Source organism: Phyllosticta citriasiana, assembly GCF_038021145.1.
Source record: "Phyllosticta citriasiana strain CBS 120426 chromosome Unknown IWZ02scaffold_16, whole genome shotgun sequence".
Lineage (NCBI taxonomy): Eukaryota > Fungi > Ascomycota > Dothideomycetes > Botryosphaeriales > Phyllostictaceae > Phyllosticta > Phyllosticta citriasiana.
This window is the reverse complement of record NW_027117293.1, coordinates 770,562-785,796: the sequence shown is the minus strand read 5'-3', so window position 1 is coordinate 785,796 and position 15,235 is coordinate 770,562. Positions and strand designations below refer to the sequence as shown.

The 15,235-nt window shown below is 55.5% G+C and overlaps 3 protein-coding genes across 3 annotated transcripts; 2 read left to right on the top strand and 1 right to left on the bottom strand.

The window, feature by feature from the left end:
* Positions 1–735: 735 nt before the first annotated feature.
* On the bottom strand, positions 736–5,732 carry IWZ02DRAFT_99934 (cell polarity protein-like protein). The gene is made up of 3 exons (XM_066771515.1): positions 5,106–5,732; positions 4,762–5,044; positions 736–4,705 (listed from the first exon to the last, which is right to left on the bottom strand). The coding sequence occupies exons 1-3, from the start codon at positions 5,509–5,511 to the stop codon at positions 1,075–1,077; spliced, it is 4,320 nt and encodes a 1,439-aa protein (XP_066618840.1). The 5' UTR covers positions 5,512–5,732; the 3' UTR covers positions 736–1,074.
* A 1,379-nt stretch (positions 5,733–7,111) lies between these two features.
* On the top strand, positions 7,112–12,116 carry IWZ02DRAFT_426912 (WD repeat-containing protein-like protein mip1). The gene is made up of 3 exons (XM_066765910.1): positions 7,112–11,026; positions 11,077–11,414; positions 11,466–12,116. Exons 1-3 carry the CDS (start codon positions 7,283–7,285, stop codon positions 11,689–11,691), a joined length of 4,308 nt encoding a protein of 1,435 aa, XP_066618839.1. The 5' UTR covers positions 7,112–7,282; the 3' UTR covers positions 11,692–12,116.
* IWZ02DRAFT_502645 (aspartyl-tRNA synthetase-like protein) lies at positions 12,117–14,540 on the top strand. The gene is made up of 3 exons (XM_066770309.1): positions 12,117–12,494; positions 12,558–13,711; positions 13,759–14,540. Exons 1-3 carry the CDS (start codon positions 12,414–12,416, stop codon positions 14,168–14,170), a joined length of 1,647 nt encoding a protein of 548 aa, XP_066618838.1. The 5' UTR covers positions 12,117–12,413; the 3' UTR covers positions 14,171–14,540.
* Positions 14,541–15,235: the final 695 nt, after the last annotated feature.

Here is a 15,235-nt window from a genome sequence, read left to right as displayed (position 1 = left end):
AGAGAAAGAAAAAACAAGGTATCTAGACCCCAGCTAAGCAGCAAAACCATCAGCAAGACAGAGAAAAGACCAGGCCCCAAAATGAAAGCAGAAGAGCAAGTGAGCCACATGCGAACAAAAACGACAATAATGGCACATCGATGAGGTGGGGAAATGATGGATAGATTTCAAAGAGAAAATGAACAGCACAGTGGGACTCAAAGGCAGAGAGCCGGGCTGGCGGTCGGTCAGTCAATTGGTTGGTCACCACCAACTCAGCTGTGCGGGTAGGTCAGTGGACCTAGATTCACAACTACTACGGCTTTACCGAGGAGGGAAGCGCTGCCATTTCTGTCGACATGGGCCCATTTGGGTAGGTTGGGGTGAAGAAGGGGTAGTTGAAATGTGGAAGAAATAAAAGACAACTTTAAAAAAAAAAAACAAAAAAAAAAAAAAAAAACAATCCAGCAAACTACTAAACAATTAAGACGTGGAAAGGTGGGGATGGGTGGCCCCCTAAGCTACAGCTCTCGCTCCAGTTGGCAAAAAGATAAAAACGTCAAACCAATGTAAAAGACCTCGTAAAACCCCTTACCGATATCTGACGATCAGGCAATTCAGAAGAACGAAAAACAAAAGCTAGATACCCTTTTCCCCTCCATTTTTTCGTTTGAGAATGCTGCCCCTGAACAGACTAGGCCTCGTCCGGCCAGTTTTGTGTCGGGGAGAGAAAGAGAGGGATGGAGAGATTAGAGACGAATGTAGTCGTAAGAGGGATACTGAGAGAGCAGATCTAGACGTGAAGGGTTCAAAGGGTTAAAGGGAGGGGGGGAGCGGTTCGAAGAATTTTCTCCGCATCATCGCGTCCATACCGAAGAAGTAGAGAATGAGACCTGATATCATGTCCGTCGCACTTCACCGCAGAGTGATCTTCGTCACTTTCTGCTCCGTTGTGTCGTTTCCTGCTGGTGCTTTGTTCGAAGAGAGAAAAGGCTCGGGTTCCTCCGGACCTAGAAATGGAAAAGAAAAAGAGATGTAAGAAAAAGAAAATGGCCTATACTTCTTCATGACATGACTCCTTCACTTTGTAAGAAATCAGATCATTGCCGCGCCGCCCGGACCCGGGCCCTTGGGGGAACCAACCTGTTCGCCGTTCACGTTCATCGTCGTCGATGGCGCCGTGACGGTTTGCGCCTTGATGCTGTTCCCGCTGCCTTGCCTCGCGTGGGTCGGGCTTTTGCTCTGCTGTGCCAGCGTGGGGCTGCCCAATGCTTGACCATAATGGTTGTTGTCGTCATCATCGTCGTCAAAGTTGATGCGGCTTTGCCATTGCAATAAGCTTTCGCTGAGGTCGCCGGCTGCGCTCGTCGGAGTGCGATCAAAGTCGAAGCGCTCGCTGAGGCGGTACGCGCGATTGGTGCTTTCCCAGTTGCTGCGCAGCGATTCAAGCTCTGTCGCAAGGCTGTCCAAGGCCATGGAGCTCCGTTGAGCAGCCATGTTGACTGTGTTGGCAGCCTGAGCATCGGGAGTGGGAGTGCGCTGCGTAATGTCCGTTGTTTGACTATATACGCTTTCTCCAGTGCTGTTATTGTGGCGATGGCCGTGGTGGTTTGTGCCATTGTCCCCTGGCGGCATGACCATCGATGACTGGCGGCGGTAGCTGTCCACGCTGGTCTCGAATTGATCCAGGAACATTTGGACGCGTTGTTCAGCTTCGCGAGCGCGTTCCTCGAGCATGGCCCGCTCGTGGCGGAGCGTGTCGACTTCGACGTTCTTTTGGGCCATGGTGACCTCGAGTTGCTGAGCAGTCTGCGCAGCAGTCTCTTGTTCGCGGCGTGCCGAAGCCAGATCAGACTGGAGAGACAAAATCTGGCTTTCGAGATTAGAAACGTCTTCTTTGAGCTTGTTCTGCAGCTTCTCCATCTCTTGGCGTATGGGTTCTGATGACTCTCCCTCGCCAGTACCGTTCCTCTGCTGCTGCTTAAGATTCTCCTCAAGCTCGGCGTTTTGAGCCTTGTACTTGTCCAGCTCTTGCTTCATCTTGGCCAGCATCTTTTCGGTTCCGCGGAGATACTTGACGGCGGCCTGGTGGTCGTTGTGGAGAGCCGTGATCTTCTCCTCCCACTCCTTGCTAATCTCAGCTTCCCTGCTTTCGAAATTGGAGCGAATTTCATCGTGCGCCTTGAGGCTGGCTTCGAGCTGCTGCTCCAACTCGCGTACGCGGTTGAGTTCGGGAGTACTGAATCTCGAAATGGGGCTGTCGAGGGCACGCGAGCGTCGATGCGACTCGGCAGTCGTTCCAATTCCACGCTCGTCCAAGAGGTTCTTAAGCGTCTTGAGCTGCACCTCGTGGGCGTTTGTCTCCAAGAGTTGCCGCTCGAACTGCTGCTGCAGTTCAGCCTTTTCGGCTTGCAGCTGCTGCATCTCGCGCACGGCATTCTGGAGCTGCTTGCGCACCGAGAGCCCTTCCCGGCTAGCCTGCTCTTGGAAGGTCTCCAGACCTGCGATCCGCTCCTCTGCGCGGCGCAATTTTTCGGAGGCCGTGTCGGCAGCTTCTTGATTCTTGCGCACCATCGCGTTTGCGGTTTCGGCCTGTTCTTGGAGAATCTGGATCCGCTCGTCGGTGGCACTGTTGCCCTCGCCGTTTCGTTCTGCGATCTGGGTTAATCCAGAAAGCACAGCTTGACGGTGCGTGGCAGCCTCGGCGGCATGCTTCGCGGCCATCTCTTCAGCATCCTTGAGGCGCCTGTTGGAGCTTTCAAGGTCTCTACTGCGCTCGTCGTGTTCTGAACGCAAGCAGGCGAGCTGCTGTTCAAGCTCAGATCGCTGAGCCCGTTCCTCTTCAAGCTTCTCCTCAAGATGCGTGGCCCTCTCAGAAGAGGCACTGACAGCTTCTCGCAGGACCTGCAAGATATTTGCATGATTGCTAATATCCTCTGAAGACTTGGCAAGCTTCTCAGCCAACTCATTCTTGTCGACAGTAAGCATCCGGGCATTCGCGCTCGCTTCGGCCGCGTTTGCAGATTCCTCCCTAGCCATCTTCTCGGCCTCGTGCAGCGCAGCCTTCAGGGATTCCACTTCCATGACGCTCCGCTGGCGGAACGAGTCGAGCTCGCCAGCTCGCTTGTTCGCGGCTTCAGCAGTGTCTTCGGCCAACTTGCGAGCCCTCTTCTCCGACTCGATCTCGACCAATAAACTGTCGACCCTGGAGGAAAGCTCACTTTGAGCGTTCAGCGACGATGCCAACCTCCTGTTCAACTCGTTCATCCGGTCGATATCAGGCGTCATGTTACCCCTCGCGCTGTCGGGTTGAGGGGTGCCGGCTTGACTTCCGCCATGTGCGGCCAGTTTCGTCTTGGCATAGACGGCCTCGCTGATTGCGGCGTCTCTTTGCTTCTCAATCTGGGCAATCTTGTTCGCAGCCTCGACGGCCTGTGCGTCAATGGAACCTTGGATCTTTGCCAATTCGGCCCTCATCTTGATGAGAGCCTCGACTAACGGGCGATCGTCATCTCCAAAAGCATCTGCCGCACGTTCGTCCAAGAATTGGCTGGGTGATGCATTCGTCTGGTAACCAGCTTTGCGCGCCAGAGCCAGCTCAGAAGCAAGCCATGCATTCCGGTTTCTGGCCGCCTCCAACTCTTTGGCCGTCTCGTCGTTTTGCTGCTTGACTGCTGGCGACGAGCCCACGCCGCTGTCAATTTGTGATGCTTGATCTTGGTCGCGGGTTGCAGGTTGTGAATTGTTGTCGCCGGCGGCTGATGTACGAGGGGAGTTTTGGGCGATGCTGTCGACGGATGGCTTGTGTTTGTTGGAGCGTGACTCACTACGAGACGGCGGGTTCCTCATCGAATCGGAAGAAATCTTGTGTTGGTGAGCCATGCTTCTAACCTGCTGACCTGGTGGACTCCTTATATTTGGACTTTGCTCTCGCAAACCGCGCGCAGCTGCAACATTGGAATCAATGGATGGGCTGTCTCTGCGTACAGGAGACATGGTGTCTCTGTCCACGACGGTAGGCTTCTGGGCATCCGCAAGCGGGCCGTAACCGCGCTCTGCCTTGGTCGGAGTTTTGCTCCCAGGTCTAGTTGGAGGACCGTTTCCATTTGGTCTTGGTTGTGGAGGCTGCTGTTGAGGAGGAGGTCCAGAAGCTCGTGGCAATCGTGAATTGACAGGACCATTGGCTGCACCAGGTCCTTCGTTGGGCCTGGGAGGCCCTCCCATCATACTTTCTCGACCTCCTCCCCGGGCTTGGGGGATTCCACTGCGTTCTCCGCCGCCGCTCAGCTTTCGCATAGGTCCTCTTTCAGCGGCGGCTGGCTGGTTCTCGCTGGAGGGATACCGAATTTTGGACGTGTCCAAGACGTAAGCGATGCTGAGTTCGTTGCGGTCCGGTGCAGAGGAACTGGGCTCGCCAGCGAGGACGATGACGCGCTGGCCGTAGGCTGTCATGCTGTGTCCGGAGCGAGGCGATGGCGATGGGCCCATGTTCTGGAACATGTACCAGCGGCGGGAGGTAATTCGGAACGCAGCCAGATCTCCCAAATCAGTGCCTTCTCTTGTTCGACCTCCGAAGATATACATGGTGTCGTTCACTATCGCGGCAGCGTGGCCTTCGCGCGCAAGTGGGATATAGCCTATACAGTCCAATTCCGACCAGCTGTTAATTTTTGGATCGTAACACCAGACATCGCTGAACCAGTTGATCCCATCAGTGCCGCCGAATCTAGGGAAAATATCTTGTCAGTCACTGGCGAAAAGCGCGAAAATTTATAGACTTACAAGTAGAGTTTGTCGTTCCATTGCACCATGGAGTGGTTCGTCCGAGCTGGCGGGGCTGAACCGGCCGGTGGACCCCCTTCGGTAGTGTTGTTGATGAGAACCTCCCATCGATTACTCGGCGACTGAAGCGCATTCAGATCGAAGCAAGCCAAGTCGTTGAAAAAGGTTCCCTCGACCTGACCACCAAAAACGAAGAGCTTGGATCCCAAGATGTTCAAGGTGTGACCATAACGGCCAGAGGGCCTAGGTCCTGCCGGCAACGCTCGCGACCACTGCTTGGTTGCTGCTCTCAAAGTTAGCAATGCAGGCGCAAAGAGAAAGTAGTAGTCCAAGAGTCCACGCACAGGTGTTGAGAAGGTAAAGGGTATCATCAAGAATGTCTCCCTCATCAAGCTTGGTGTCACCGCCAAACACGATAAACGCATTGCCAACAAGCAAGCTGGCGTGACCAACCCGAGGACCTGGACCTTCCGAAGTGGTCGATATGGGGAGACATGCCATGTTTCCACCGCCAGCTTCCACAGTCCAAAGATCACCCTTGACGGTTGTGCCATTTACCAAACCTCCCATGACGTAAATCGTACCATCCTTGGAGGCGCTGGAATTGACAGCAGCGCCATAGCGTGGAAAGGGATTCGCGCCGGTGGTGAAGTTTAAGCGACGTTGTGACCAAGGGTAGGGCGATTCGGACGCGCTGCGCGGCGGATGCGCTTGGACGGGGCGTCCATTCTGGCGGCGACTGGTTAGCATTGAAGAATATGGCGGAGCCGCAACGTGCGACTAGCAGCAGCGGAGGCGGGCAGCGGCTGTATATTTGCAGCGATGGACAGGCGGGGATCCTTATTACCTGAAGCTCCGAATCGGACCTCTCGCGCGGCGTCGACTTGGGCTCTGGGCTTTGAGTGTCGGTTGCTCCACCCAACGAGCTCAGAGAGTTGTTGACGCTGGTGCCAGGGGTTGGCGTCTGAGAGGATGAGCCCGTCTTTGGACTGCCGTCGTCTCTCGGTGGTTTGCTACCATTGGCGGCTGGACTGGACGATGATGGCGGACCGTCGGACGAAGTAATGGACCGCGAGGCAGCAGGGAGGGCCGACGGCTGTTGCTTCTTGGACTTGAAAAGGAAGGACATGGCGGACGATTGCGCCTAATCGAGGGGGGCGAGGAGCGAGCGAAAGGAGCCAGCGGAGGACTGGCTAAGCGCTCATCCAGTCGCGCGCACGGGGCTCGTGAGGAGGAGATGGGTGTTGTTTGGTGGTGCCGGGGATCATGGACCAAATGTTGTGAGCAGAGGACGGGGACGGGTTGCAGGGTCTGTGCGGGCTGGTCGAGGGTCGCAGCACAGGGCAGGGCGGCCCAAGTCGCGTGGCGGGGAAGGGCAGAGGGAGGAAGATGAGGTTGCGAGGCTGGAGAGATGGGCGTGGAACGAGAGGGAGGGAGGGAGAGGGGGGGGAGGGGGGGGGGGAGGAGGAATGTGAGGACGATTGAAGGGGAGGGGGGTGTAGGAGGGAAGATGGAGAGAGGAGGGGATAGAGTAGGAGTACAGCGCAGGTAGGAGTAGAGATGGGTAGTGTGGTTCTCGTCCAAGGCGGGAAGAGGAAGGGGTCACTGGGCTGCGACAAAACCGCTGCCACTGCCACTGCCACTGCCACTGCCACTGCCACTCAGTCTGCCACAACCAAATATGGCCCGACTCTTAGCGCACCCCGACCTGGCCCTCTGAACGCGTTGCGTTGCGTGGTGGACTGGACTGGACGCGACCAAAACAACATTGCCGGCCACCTCAGTGCCATGTCTGTGCCCGCCCTGGGCTCTGTCTGCTTCCCCAGACTTGACTTGGAAATTTTTTTTTTTTTTTTCCTCCCTCTCTCTTTTCGTCTGTCTGGAAATACAAGTGCTGCTGCGCAGAACCAAGTCCGCCATGTCTGGGCTTACCTCGTCTCCACCGGTCCCCCTCGCTTTTTGTAGAAACGCCCAACGATGCCATGGGCCGCGAAAAGATGCGTGTCTGCAGTGGTCTCTTTTCACACCGACCGGCACGTACCTGTAGGAACCAGGCCGCGGTCGCAGGGTTCACGCATCCTTCGATTGCGCGTGACAGCCATGCGCAATGATTCTGCACCTGGCAAAAAAAAAAAAAAGAGAGAGAGAGAGAGAGAAAAAGAAAAAATTAACAGTAGCCCTGCAGCCATCTGGGCTGCATCCCTGCTCGGCTCCCCAGATGCAGCTCGATCGAGTGGTCCAGAGTGGCCGTCGAACCTGTCGGCCCTTGCCCGCATCACGCTGACATAAGGGCCGGTCAACGCTGCTGGAAGCTCCCGTCGACGCCTGCAAGCACTGTCTGCCTCCAACACCTTCACCGGTGGCCCTTGAGAGCCCGCGCCCACCACCTCCGGTACCTACCTGCCTACCTATATTTCCCTCCTTCCCTCCTTCCCTCCTTCCCTCCTTCCCTCTCCTCTCTCCTCCCTCCTCCCTCCTCCCTCCACTCGCAAATGGACCCACGCCCGCTGCGGTTGCCGTCATGAGGGTCCTCAACTCCACCTCCGCCATTCACCAGCCTTCTAGGGCCAACCTCCCCCCCCAGCTCCCGCCAACCATGACCTCAACAGCCACCACCACCCAACAACCCGACCCTCCTCGTTCCAACACCCACGTCCCGTTGCATGACGATCGCGAAGACTCGACCCCAAGCCCGCGCCCCTCGTCCGCCTCCGCAATGCGCGGCCGACGAAGCTCCACTCAAGACAGAAGCCGCCTCGACAGCGCAGATGGCACCGGATCCGCCCGCCCCGGGCTTTTGCGTGCGAAGAGCGACTTCGGCCCGCGCTGGGAAGAGCAACAGAATGACGAAGAAGAAAGAGCCAGCGACGCCGAGTGGACTATTCGTCATGGCTGGGAGACGCAGCTCACATCCGAGGAATACCAAAACTTTCTCAGCTCGACCTTTTACATGTACTTCACCGACAAGAAGCACGAAACGAATGGCACCCCTAAGCACGATAGCGAAAAATACCCTCTGCAGGAATGGCGCATGAAAGACAGGCTCAAGACCGTCTCGGCCGTGCTTGCCCTGTGCCTAAACATCGGCGTCGATCCCCCAGATGTCATCAAGACAAATCCGTGCGCCAAACTCGAGTGTTGGATAGATCCCACCATCTCAACCGGTACCTCGGGCCATACGCCCATGAACAACATCGGCAAGGCTCTGCAGACCCAGTATGAACAGCTTAGCATGCGTACGAGATACAAGCTTTGTTTGGATCCCACCGTCGACGAGACTCGGAGATATTGCTCGACCCTTCGCAAAAATGCGCGCAACGAGCGTGTCCTCTTCCACTACAACGGCCACGGCGTTCCCAGACCAACCTCGTCGGGAGAGATTTGGGTCTTCAACAGAAACTACACCCAGTACATTCCCATCTCGCTGTACGAGCTGCAGTCGTGGATTGGCGCTCCCAGTCTCTTCGTATACGACTGCTCCGACGCAGGTCTCATCATCCAAAATTTCAACAAGTTTGCCGAGAAGCACGAGCAGGAGAATGCCGAGGTTCTTAGAAGAGAGCCAAATGCTGAGATCATGGATTTCAGCGACTGCATCCACCTCGCGGCTTGTAGAGAAAAGGAGACCCTTCCCACAAACCCCGACCTCCCCGCCGACGTCTTCACCTCGTGTCTCACCACTCCCATAGAAATGGCCGTCCGTTTCTTCATCCTGCAAAACCCGTTACCCTCAGGCATTACCCTCCAGGATGCCGCAAACATCCCGGGCCGCGTTTCGGAGCGTAGAACGCCCATAGGCGAGCTAAACTGGATATTTACGGCAATCACTGACACGATAGCCTGGAACTCGCTGTCCAAGCCGCTGTTTAAGAAGCTCTTCCGCCAGGACCTCATGGTGGCCGCACTTTTTCGCAACTTCCTTCTGGCCCAGCGGATAATGCGAGCCTACCACTGTCATCCCCAGTGCTACCCCGAGATTCCAGAAACTCACGACCATCCACTCTGGAAGAGTTGGGACCTCGCTGTGGAGATGATCCTGGCCCAGCTCCCCAACCTCATCAGGGCAGAACGAGGCGAAATCCAATACGAGTACCAACATTCCAACTTCTTTGCTGAACAGTTGACTGCTTTTGAAGTCTACTTGGACCAGGGCGGTGCTATGGAACAAAGAGTGCCGGAGCAGCTGCCAATCGTGCTGCAGGTGCTGCTCAGCCAGGTGCATCGCTTGCGCGCCCTCATCCTGCTTAGCAAGTTCCTCGACCTCGGCCCATGGGCAGTCAGCCTGGCTTTGAGCATAGGCATATTTCCATATGTCTTGAAACTGTTGCAATCTCAAGCCATGGAGCTGAAGCCTGTCATGGTCTTCATCTGGGCGAGGATACTGGCAGTCGACCAGTCGTGCCAGACTGATCTCCTCAAGGATAATGGATACACTTACTTCATCAGCATCCTCAACCCCAACTCGGGCATGCCCATCATCAGCAACCAGAGCGAGCATCGCGCCATGTGTGCCTTCATCGTGGCCATGTTCTGCAAGGACTTCCACCAGGGCCAGGTCGTCTCTCTTAGCCCAGACGTCTTTGAGAGCTGCCTTGGTCACCTTGGGGACATTCACAATCCGCTCTTGCGCCAATGGTCATGCCTTTGCCTCAGCATGCTCTGGGTCGATTATCCTGAGGCCAAGTGGACTGGTATCCAGTGCTCGGCGCATCAAAGGTTGCTCTTTCTCCGGACAGACCCAGTCGCCGAAGTCAGGGCTGCCATGCTCCATGCTCTGACCACCTTTTTGGGCATACCGGATGTCACAGCACAGGTCGCTCAAATCGAGGAGTCAATTGCCGGCAACTTGCTCTACATGGCCCATGACGGCAACAGCATGGTGCGAAAGGAGCTGCTCGTCTTCTTCTCGACCTTTGTGGCTCGCTACGAAAACAAGTTCATCGTGTCTGCTTTCAAGCAACTCACCGAAGAGCGAGACACGCTCCGGCAAGGCCAGGAGCGCCTGGAGCAATCAAGCAACGACTTGACCTCGAGCTTGCGCGCAAGCGCTCAGGATGGCGATGAAACTTGTACGAATGTCGCCCAAAACACCGTCTTCTCAGCCATGTGGAAAGAGGTCTTGATTCTCTCCGTTGATCCCCATCCAGAAGTCGCCAAGAATGCTTGCATCATTGTTGACAGCGTCATAAGCGCGCTTCTCGAGTCGCCCCTAGCTCTCCACGCCCATCCTGTTCTCGACGAGATTGCCCAAATTAGCGGCGAGGCAAGAAACAAGGCCGCACGCAGTTCGTACGCAGACCAGTTGCATTCTGTTCCCCAGTCTACTCTACCGTCGACACCAAGCACCCCTACCAAACACGACGGCGGATTCCTGTCTGCCGGCATGCGCAGAACTGCCAGTGTCGCTGCTTCACTCAAGAACCTTGCTTTTGGCTCTGGCAACAGCCAAGATTCGCCGCCCGTCTCGCTCAAGAGCCCGGTCAAATCGAGCGCTAGCAGCGTCCGTGGGCGGATCCCGGCAGAGTGGAACCGACCACCGGAGGAGAAGGACCCTGTCCGGACCTCAACGCAGTCGGGGTCTGCGGATAAGGTGCCGGTCTCCCGCGGTTTCAAGCCTCGAAAGCTGAACCAGAAGCCGATGATTCCTCTGAAGAGCAAGTTTTTTGAGTGGTCGACGGAGTATTTCCGTGAACCTCAGATGAAGACGCTTGAGGCTGACGAGCCTGGAAGCCGGGAATATAACATGCGATTGTGGCGACGCAACCGCAACGACAAAATCATTGCAGAGACCCAACCGCTCAAGGACATTGCTGGCAGCAACCGGTGGGACAAAGCCAAGGGATTCTTCAACAATGGCTCTCAGCCCATGAAGATGTCTTTCCACCAGTTTGAAGAACATCTCGTGGTGACTGACGATAGCGACACTGTGTGCATCTGGGACTGGGAACGCCACACCCGTCTCAACCGCTTCTCCAACGGGAATCCTGTGGGATCCAAAATCACCGAAGTCAAATTCATCAATGAAGACGATCAAGCTTTGCTCATGACGGGCTCTTCTGACGGAGTAATCAAAATCTTCCGCGATTATGAAAACTCCAAGAAGGTCGAGCTTGTTACGGCATTCAGAGCCTTGACCGATCTGGTCCCCAGCAACAGGTATGCTGGCCTCGTCTTTGACTGGCAACAAGGCCGGGGTCATATCCTGGTAGCTGGAGACGTGCGCATCATTCGCGTGTGGAATGCCGGCAGCGAGACGTGCACTCGGGTAAGTTTCGCGGCCTAGCATTCAAATATACAAGCTGACTCTATGTGTAGGACATCAACGCGCGGTCCGGCTCTTGCATCACATCCCTCACGTCTGACCAAGTCGAGGGTCAAGTCTTTGCAGCTGGCTTCGGAGACGGTGCCGTTCGTATCTACGACCAACGCATGGAAAAGAAGCGCGAAATGGTCAAAGTTTGGAAGGAGCACAAGCAGTGGATCACCAACATTCACCTCCAACGAGGTGGTCAACGAGAACTGGTCAGCGCCTGCCGAGACGGTGAGGTCAAACTGTGGGACATGCGAATGGATCGGAGCTTCAAAACGATCAAGTCGACCAAGGACACGTTGAGAAGCTTGAGCGTCCATGAGCATGCGCCCGTTTTTGCTGCGTAAGTCATGCCCTGTTCGCCGAGAGGATTCCATTACTAATAACATTGCAGTGGCTCTGAGCGGCACGTTGTCAAGCTCTACAACCTCAACACGGGCAAACACCTTTCCAGCTTTGAACCTTACTCTGGTTTCTTGCACCAAAAGAGATTCACGCCGATTTCAACAACGGCTTTCCATCCTCACAGGATGATGATTGCTGGATCCGCCCTGTCAGATTCACACATCAACATCTACGAGTGCAACGATCAGTTTAAACAAGTCGACATCGACATTTAGACGATCAGCCAAGACCACGGTCGTTCGATTTTTCTCCATATAGAGCCAGTCTCGTGGGGCCCTATTTTTATTCATCTTCTCCCACTGCTATTACTAGTACAGAGCGATATGACCTTGGGCCTTTTTTTTTTTTTTTTTTTTTTTTTTTTTTGCCATGGGGGCGGCGGTATGTATTTGAGCTCCATGGGGGAGTGGTTTCTGGACTTGCATTCTGCATCGGCGATTATATCATAGCGATGGCGTCTCTAGGTTGGGTACCTCTTGATGGAATCATGGGGGCGTGGTGGAGTGGTCACTTTTCATGGCTTGGTTTCGCTCGAGGACACGGCTGGAAAATCTCTCTAGGACAGTGTCTATGACTATGGATTGCCCAATCCAACCATGCTATTGGAATTAATGACTTTGCGGTGGAGCTTGTTTTAAACAAGCGGTGATTGACTCCTGCGGTGTTCTCGAAGACCAACTTGTTGAACGGAAAAGTCGAGTCCTGCAAGGGAGCAGGGGAGGCCTGTAGGCTGCGGCCACAACATTCAGTGGCCGGCGAAGTAGTCACACCCCACTACGCGCGATACGTCAACCCCGCCGACCTGAATTTTCGACTCATAACAACACCAGTCAGTCACTCCACCCCGATCTGAACAGCGTTGAGCTAGGGGCTCCCAATTCTCGCCTACCAATACCGCGCCACCGGATCTCGACTTTTACACCCATAATCTCACACAATGGCTGATCAAGCTCCTCCTGCCGAAGGCGCCGGCCCTTCGAAGAACGCCTTGAAGAAGGCCCAGAAGGAGGCGGAGAAGGTTGGCAGGAACCGCACAAACTTACGGCTGGCGCAAATCAGCTACTAACTCACCTTAATCTAGGCCGCAAAGAAGGCTGCTGCAAAGGAGCGTGAGCTGGCCGAGCGCACCAAGAACCAAGCCAATGAGCCCGATGTGTCCAAGGACAACTACGGCGAGCTGCCCATGATTGGCTCGACGCCCTACACTCCCTCGGGCGACAAGCGCGTCAAGTTTTCCGAGCTCAAGGCCCAAGAGGCGCCTGCCGTCTTCCGCTGCACCGTCATCAATGCGCGCTCCCAGTCCGCCAAGCTCGCCTTCCTCAACCTTCGCCAAGGCGAGGAGACAATCCAGGCCGTGGTTGCAGCCAGCGAGAAGCTGAGCAAGCAAATGGTCAAGTTTGCGGGCAGCGTGAGCGCACAGAGCATCGTCTTGGTGCATGGTTTGGTGAAGGAGGTCAAGGAACCCATCAAGAGCGCGACGATCAAGAACCTCGAGATCCACATTCGGAAGCTGTTCATTATTTCCAAGGCTGTTCCTCAGCTGCCGCTGCAGGTCGAGGATGCCGAGAGGCCGCTGCCTGAGGAGGGCGCGGCCGAGGAGCCACAAAAGGACGACGAGAGGCCGCGTGTTGCGCTGGCTACGAGACTGGACAACCGCGTGCTGGATCTGCGCGCCACGCACAACAGGGCCATTTTCACCATAAAGAGCGGCATCTGCCAACTCTACTCGGAATTCATGCTAAGCAAGGGCTTCACCTTGATCCAGACGCCGAAGCTGCTTGGCGCTGCCTCGGAGGGTGGATCCAATGTTTTTGAATGCACCTACTTCGACCGCAAGGCCTATCTGGCGCAATCACCACAACTCTACAAGCAGATGCTCGTGTCTGCCGGCTTCGAGCGCGTCTTTGAAATCGGTCCCGTCTTCCGCGCCGAAAACAGCAACACGGCGCGTCACTTGACCGAGTTCACCGGTCTCGATATGGAGATGGCGTTCGAGGAGGACTACCACGAGGTCGTTGATCTGATTGTTGAGATGCTTCTCTTCATCTTCAAGGGTCTGCGCGAGCGGTACAGCAAGGAGACAGACATTATCCGTGAATGGGCCAGCGGCGGCAAGAACACGATTGAGGACTTCAAGCTGCCGGCCGACGGCAACGTGCCCATCATCCCGTTCAAGGAGGGTATCAAGATGCTGCGGGAGGCCGGTGAGGAGCTCGGCGACTACGAGGACCTGAGGTATGCATTCATACTCACTTTAATCAAATCGACTAACAGCTTCGCAGCACTCCCCAAGAAAAGCTGCTCGGCAAGCTCGTCCTCGAAAAGTACGGCTCCGACTTTTACGTGCTCGACCAATTCCCGCTCGCGGTGCGGCCGTTTTACACGATGCCGTCGCCGCACGACGCCAACCTGTCCAACAGCTACGACATGTTCATGCGCGGGCAGGAAATCATGTCGGGCGCGCAGCGTGTGCACGACCCGGAGCTCCTCGTCAAGCGCTGCCAGGCCATGGACCCGCCAGTCAACCCGGACGGGCCGGGCCTCAAGGACTACGTCGACGCCTTCCGCTACGGCTGCCCGCCGCACGCCGGCGGCGGCTTCGGCCTCGAACGCATCGTCAGCTTCTGGGCTGGTGTTGGCAATGTGCGGTTGGCTAGCTTGTTCCCCAGGGACCCGTCGAGGGTCATGCCTTAAGTGGTGGGACGGGTGGAGAGCTATTTGGTTGGGTTTTGGTCGGAGGGCAAGTAAGAGGTTGAATTCGATCTGCGGCATAGCGTTTGAGTCTGCATTTGTTTATGCTGCTGCTGTTGCCTAACAAAAAAGAGATTATTCATCATGACAAAATTTGATGATGCTTGTTGATCGTTTGTCCCTATTCTTCTATTCCAGCCCTTGTTTTTCTGTCCTCTCGTCTCTTCCAACCTGTTCTGTCGCGCGTGGGGAGCATTCATGCATCTACACGCGGTGCAATTAGGAGCATTAAGCCACAGTACCCACACCCATCACCCATCCAATAAAGGATGTCATCATCGGGGCGGTAAAAGTGATGTTCTTCATTATGAAGTTACGCACACCATCCCCCCCCCCCCACCCCGTCTCTCTCCGTTTTCTCCCTCTCCTCCACTCCGAGCCCGAGCAAGAGTCTCGAGTTAGAGGAATCGCGAGTCGCATCACCACCATGGCTGCTGGTGCTTCTGTGCAGAGCTATTTCTCCGGGTGCGGTTTTATGTCCCTCAACGCTCCTGCTGCTGCCGTGCAGCTGAGGCTGGCGGGTGTACCTTACGTACGCATGACGTGCATGGATGTCAGATGTCAGATATCATATGCCATCACAAGGAATTTTTCCCAGTGGCACGTGCCGGATGGAGCTGTTGGTTGGCATGTGGCTAATTGACCGCGCGCACGGATCTAGGGGTATAAAGCCTACGAGGCTTCGCGTTCTTCTGGGAGCAGAGCGTCGCCCAACTGCACCTGAACGTGCCGTTTTGTCGGAGCGACTCTGTGGACAACGCTTATGAGTATGTGCACTTGTTTGGGGAATGTCAGTGCTAAGGAGGGTACTTTTAGGGGGTGGCGCGCGAGTTGGAGTGTTTGAGCACTCGATTCGTGAGGCTGGGTGTGTGTGAGGGCTTTATGGTGATACATATTGTTGTTGTATGGATGATGTATTTTAGTGTCGTCAGGTAATGGTGGATGGAAAGTTGGTCGTCCTGCATTTCTCCCAAGGCCGTTTGCTAGCTTGAGACTGGGGGAGCCGAG